The 5,767-nt window shown below is 61.9% G+C and overlaps 2 protein-coding genes across 2 annotated transcripts in view; both read left to right on the plus strand.

Annotated features, from left to right (window-relative positions):
* LDBPK_090410 (hypothetical protein, conserved) overlaps nt 1-446 on the plus strand; it is a gene marked incomplete at both ends in the record, with an annotated part of 819 nt that extends 373 nt beyond the window's left edge. Inside the window, one exon of the mRNA XM_003858675.1 lies at nt 1-446. This exon is cut by the window's left edge and continues 373 nt beyond it. Coding sequence (XP_003858723.1) covers nt 1-446 — 446 coding nt within the window.
* A 2,350-nt stretch (nt 447-2,796) lies between these two features.
* LDBPK_090420 (integral membrane transport protein, putative) lies at nt 2,797-4,662 on the plus strand (the record flags this gene model as incomplete). Its single annotated transcript, XM_003858676.1, has 1 exon — nt 2,797-4,662. The coding sequence occupies one exon, from the start codon at nt 2,797-2,799 to the stop codon at nt 4,660-4,662; it is 1,866 nt and encodes a 621-aa protein (XP_003858724.1).
* Nucleotides 4,663-5,767: the final 1,105 nt, after the last annotated feature.

A 5,767-nucleotide genomic window follows, 5' to 3' on the forward strand; every position in this document is an offset into this window, starting at 1 on the left:
ACGTCTTTCTCGCCTACTACAAGCAGCACATCATCTCCAAAGAGGTGTACGACTACTGCGTCGATACGAGGCTGATTGACGGCGGACTCGCCCGGCGGTGGCGGCTGCCGGGGTATGAGCGGCTGTGCTGCACGGCGTGCGGTGTGCCCGGGGCAGCGAGTCTGGCAGCGAGCATCACCTCCAAGTACGCCCTGCGCGATCGGCAGGAGCGGCGATTGACCACGTCAGCGTCGCAGCAGCGCATCCACGACACGGCCACGTGCCTTTGCCGAGTGCCCGCGGCCCAGCGCAGGAGTAAGTACTTTGTGGCGTGTGCGGGGTGTGGGTGCCACGGTTGTTGCTCTGCAGATGCCATGAAGAGGCCGACGGAGGGAGACGGCGGCGAAAAGACAGACAAGACGCGGGAGGAACCGTCCGTGAACGCACCTGGACGAGGAGAGGCGTAGAAACGTTGATGTGGGACGGGATATGGTATGAGGAATGCGTGAGAAAGACTGGGCTGACATGTGCGGAGCTGTGAGGACGGCGTTCCCATCCGTCCTGCCCACACCCCACCTTGACGGGACCTCTTTTTTCTCGCGGTTACTTGTCGTCTGTATGTGTGTGCATGTGTGTGCGAAGACCTCCGCACGTTACTGAACGAGGGCGTCTCAAAGTCAAGTGCTGTAGGGTAGGCCGCGAGGTGGGTGAACGGCTTGTCGGTCTTCGGAGTGACCCACAAAGGGTCCAGCGGATGAGCAGATCTCTGAAGTCAGGCTGCTTGGCAATGGCCCTCTAGAGCCTCCTCGATCTCCTCTCCTCTGCGCTCTCTCGCTGAGGTGTTTTGGCGTGTACTGATGTCTCGTGCGCGCCTCGCGCTCTTTGTCTGCTATCCTCCCTTCTCTGCGTGTTCCTCTCTCTATCCTCCCTTTTCTTGAGCGTGCATGGCCGCCCCCCTCCCCCACTTCCCTAATAATATGGAGGTGAGGCACATCGAAGTGGCGTGCCCTGAAGACGTGGTGGGGGTGTTGTGGGGGTGGGCACTCCTGAGGACTCGTCGGGAGACGGCCTGCTCGAGGAGCTTTTCCCTGAGGGGCGGCACCATCGCCAACAAGGCGCGGGCGCACGGAACCGCCAGCAGAACGGCACGCTACCGGTGGAGGTACTGTACCTCTCGCGCCGCAGTTTGGAGGGGGCGGTGATCTACATGCAGGCAAGACCTCCCACCTGGAATTCGGCACACTCTCTCGTCGCTGCCTCCCGCACCATGCGACGCTTCGCTGCGATGCAATATGCCGTGTTCGGCGGCGCGAACGGGCTCGTGCTCTCCACCAGTAGGCCAGCAGGTCGTGGGTGCGCTGTACCTTCCACATGCTCTGCGGTCGCATCGGATCGCGGGAGTCGTGGAGGAGGCGTCGGACAGCATGCCCGCTGTCTTGACCGCGTGCGATTCTGCGCCCTCAGCCAGCGTACCGTAGGCGCCACGTCGCAAGCTCCGCGCGGTGGGGCCGGGCTTATCAGTCTCTCACAGCGCATGCGCGCGACAGCAGTAATACAGCGAGGATCGCGGCCTGCACATGACTCTCCGCTGCTTCGCACATCACCTGCCTGTACGGATAGCAGATGGGCCGGCAGCGGCCGCTCGCCTCCAGCCTTGGCCTACACGAGGCGCCCGCTTCACGGCAGAACACCCTCCTCCTCCCCCAGTTGGGGCAAAGGTCGCCTTGGTGACGGACCATCACCACCCCTCCCCATCCTGCATGCGCAGAAAGCAGCTGAATGGGTTTTAGCGGCAGTGGGTGTCGGCCTGGCGCTGAACACGCTGGGCGCGTACACGCGCCGTTTGGTTTCACGAACGGAGCATCGACGTTGTGTTCTTCTACACCGCCCCGGCTCACTGAATCCTGCTGACACGCAACTCGCGTACCTTTGAGGAGTGCAACTCCGCGCCGGGCTCATCTCTCGCCCGCTCGCATGCGAAGGACGTGGCGCTGCCACTTGCGAGCGGCACCCTTACCCCGCTGCGCGAGGGCCGGAGGAAGGTCACAGAACGGCTGTCGGAGGAGCAAAATCTGTTGCAGGATTACGATGGGGTGATCCGTGTTTCGTCACAGCGAGTCCTCTCACGAAGGGCAGCGGTGGCTTCAGGGAGCACCGACGAAGTAAATCCCGGGCGAGAGAGCCCCATCCCCCCTCTGCATGCTGAGCCGTGCGTGTGCCCCGCTCTTTTCATCCCCGTGCTCTCTTTGTGCTGTTCAAGGCTTGCTGAGCGAAGATGGACGACCAGTACTCGCGTCTTCCGGCAGCTTAGTGTCAACTAGCTATCCTACAACCTTCCCTGCGCACCCACCCACCCTTCCCCTTACCATTCGCCATTCCGCCCCTCGCCGCTTGAATGCACCGCTGCGCGCCATCGCCAGCCGCGAGCCTGCGCATGTGTCTCGCTGTGCGTGTCGTGTTTTGCTTCTCGTGTGTGTGTGTGTGTGTGTGTGCCGAAGCGATCCGCATGGCACCCCCTATCGCCCATCCAATAGAATCTGCACATCCGTCGTCCCTCTTGGCGTCTTCGGCCATACCCTGTCTGAGCCTCGTTCAGCCCCTCTCCTGCCCAACGGCACAGAAAGCGTGTAACGCAAGGAGAAGAGGCGGTAGAGGGAAGAGGCTCTCTCTCTCTCTGTGCCCTTGTGTGGTGCGCTGTGTTACGTATGCGCAACGGCTTGTATGAAGTGGTCTCTCTCCCGCCTTCTCACTCTCCTATCATCCCTCGTCGTGTGGCGAAGCATCATACGATGCTTGTGCGAAGGTACTGCGCCACACATGCACGCGCACGAGCACCACTATGGCGCCGCGCCACTACCGGCGCCAGAGCAGGAGCAGCCTCTGGGCCACTACTTCTCCGTGACTTACGCGGAGCTCTTAAAGGCGCACGTGCTTGACGTGCATCTTCCGAACATCCTCATCGGAATCAGCGCCAGCATCGAGGTACCGCTTGTCACCATTCTCGGCCGGCGCATCGGCGCCAACTACTCCTCTATCGCAGACTACATCTCCGTCATGGCCCTGTGCCGCACGCTGCTGGACATCCCGTTCGGCATCACCGTTGAATACGTTGGAGTGCGCAACGTTATGTTCCTCTGTCTGTTCCTAAATATCGTTGCCTCCCTCATCGGCCTCAACGTGAGCAACGGCGCCTCGCTCTTCGCCTTCTGCATGCTGAGCGGCATCAGCCTCGGCGGCTTCTTCCTGGCGCGTCACATCTTCGTTGCCGGCATCACCTCCAAGAAGTATCGTGGCCTGCTCATGGCAATTCTGTCAGGGCTGCTACGATGGGCACACGTCATCGGCCCCGTCGCTTCAGGCATCTTCGCCTCGTACTCGGGCGATGTCCGCTACTCCTTCGTTCTGTCGGCTATCGCGAACAGCATCGCCTTCGGCACTCTAGCCATCGCCACGCAGTCGACTCGGTGCCAGCAAGTGTGCGAGCGCACGTGCAGGGCAAGCCTCGCGTCGTCTGTGGCAAGGACTCCGTTGCACTCAGAGCAAGAGGAGGACGCATCGGATATCGTCTGGCACCACCCGGGCGTGACTGGCAGGGACGGCGCATACGTAGCGACGGCACTGCTACCGCCGGCGACGGCATCTTTCCCGACAAAGAGCGGCGTTTCGAGTAGCTTGCCGGACTCGGCGAACCACCGTGTCATCGTCGGCGCGGAGAGGAATGGCAGCACTTCGCCCCCGCATGCTCACCACCTCCACCACACGCACGCGAACGGCGGTGTGGCAACGCGGCCCCGCAGCTGCAGTGCGGCGAGCACGGCGTCGGCGTCACTGCACCCGGACACGGGGGCCTGCCAGGAGCACAACTTCCACCTCACAACGCTCTGGAGCACCTTCGTCGACTACTGGAGCGTGATCTGGCGCCTTGGCCTGTACATCGTGCTCGCCACCGTGCTGCGTGCGAACCGCAAGCTCCTCATTTCCTTTGCAGGAATGCGCGCGGCGATGACGGATGCGCAGGTCTCCTACCTGATGGGCTTCAGCTTCATCTTTGACGCCCTCCTGTTCCCTCTCGGCGGCTTGATGATGGACCTACTCGGGCGCCAGTTTGCCATGGTGCCCACCGCTGTCGGGCTCGGCATTGTCTTCATGTTCCTGCCCCTGTGTACAACGGAGCTGAAGCTCTACGTGGCCGCGTCGGCCTTCGGCATCGTGGACGCACTGGGGTGCGGCATCATCATGACGCTCACGGCGGATCGGGCCCCGCCGCGCTGCGGGGCGCCGTTCTTTGGCATCATGCGGACGGTGCAGGACATGGGCCACGTTGTTGGCGCTCGCGGTGTGTCAAGCCTCATGCGCTACGCCGGCTTCGATGTGTGCTGCTGGATGCTGACGGTGGCCGGCTTCTTCACGGCGGTGTGGGGCATGTACGGGGTCCCAAGCGATACAGAGGCGCTTCCCGAGGCACCACGGCTGGAGCAGGCGGCGGTCGTCGCACATGAGCGGCGGCTGCACATGCTCTCTTCCTACTCCCAAAGCAGCGAGGAGACGGCGCCGCTGGCGGTTGTGTCGGCGACGGCGACGCCATCCACGACAACGTACGGCACCGCGACACGGCCGCAGCCTGCGCCGTGCGTGAGACGGCAAGAAGGTGGGGAGGGATACCGCAGCGTTGCGCGGAGCTGACGGTGTCTGTGTCGGCGTGTGTGGGGCCATACACAACATGGTGCAAATGGTTCGCCGCATGCCCAACCTGCTCGACCCTCCCCCATTCCATCCATCACCCCCTCCCCCATCTTTGCACGGGGGGGGGGGATGATCGTGCCCCGACGACATCCTTTTTCATGGCGGGTATGGGACTGGAGAGAGAGACCAGAGAGCGCGAGGAAAGAAAGCGGGGACACTGTCGCCACTGCGGATGCCGCGCCGGCTCGCACGCTCTTCCGCAGCCGCCGTGTCCCTTCCCATTGCCCTCTCTTTCGCGCGCGCGCGTTCAGCAGCGGTGCTCGTGCACGCCCACATATCTCCCGCTCTCCCTGCCATCCGATCCGCCCTCCCTCTTACATCCCCGCATACGCTTTTCCTTCGTTTTGGTCGTTAGCGAGCGATGTCCTTTCTCGTCCTCCGCCTCTCTAAGCCGCCCCGAGTGACACGCACGCGCCAGTGTGTCTTCTCATGTGTTGTTGTTCGTTTCTCTGCAGGGGGGGGGGGGGCTGGTTGGTTGGTGGTGGTGGTGCTCTCTGTGCGCTCTGCCATCCGTGTGCAGGCGCTTCGCTTCATCCTCATTCATTGGCTTCCTTGTGACTGTTCGCGTGTAACCTCCTCCCCTCTCCCCTTCGCCTCTGTTCTCCAACTAAAGCCCATCAACGCCACCACCATCATTGTCGTCCTCTTCTCAGGTGTATCAGCCAACATGGAAACCAACAAAAAGAAAACAGAGATCGGGCACGCATGCGTGTGACGGCAAGTATATGGGCAGCTGTCGCTGGCGTTGCGCGGTGCATCCAGTCAGTCGGTGGGCCGGTGTATTGCTGTGCGCATGTGCGTGTGCGTGATAGGCACGCCTCTCTTCTTTTCCTATCCTTTCTTACTGTTCTTGCCGCCACGAAGTACACAGTCACCCACACATGCATACATACGCATGCATATGTATGTATACATATATATGTGGGAGAGGGGTATGCGCTTCTCTCTTTTACATCTCTCCCACTCTGTCTTCGGGGTACGAGGGGAAGGGGGGGGGGGGCTGTGCGCGCGTCAGATGTGATAAAGGAGAATAAGGCATGCTTGC

The sequence above is a fragment of the Leishmania donovani genome, chromosome 9 (genome assembly GCF_000227135.1).
Source record: "Leishmania donovani BPK282A1 complete genome, chromosome 9".
Classification (NCBI taxonomy): domain Eukaryota; phylum Euglenozoa; class Kinetoplastea; order Trypanosomatida; family Trypanosomatidae; genus Leishmania; species Leishmania donovani.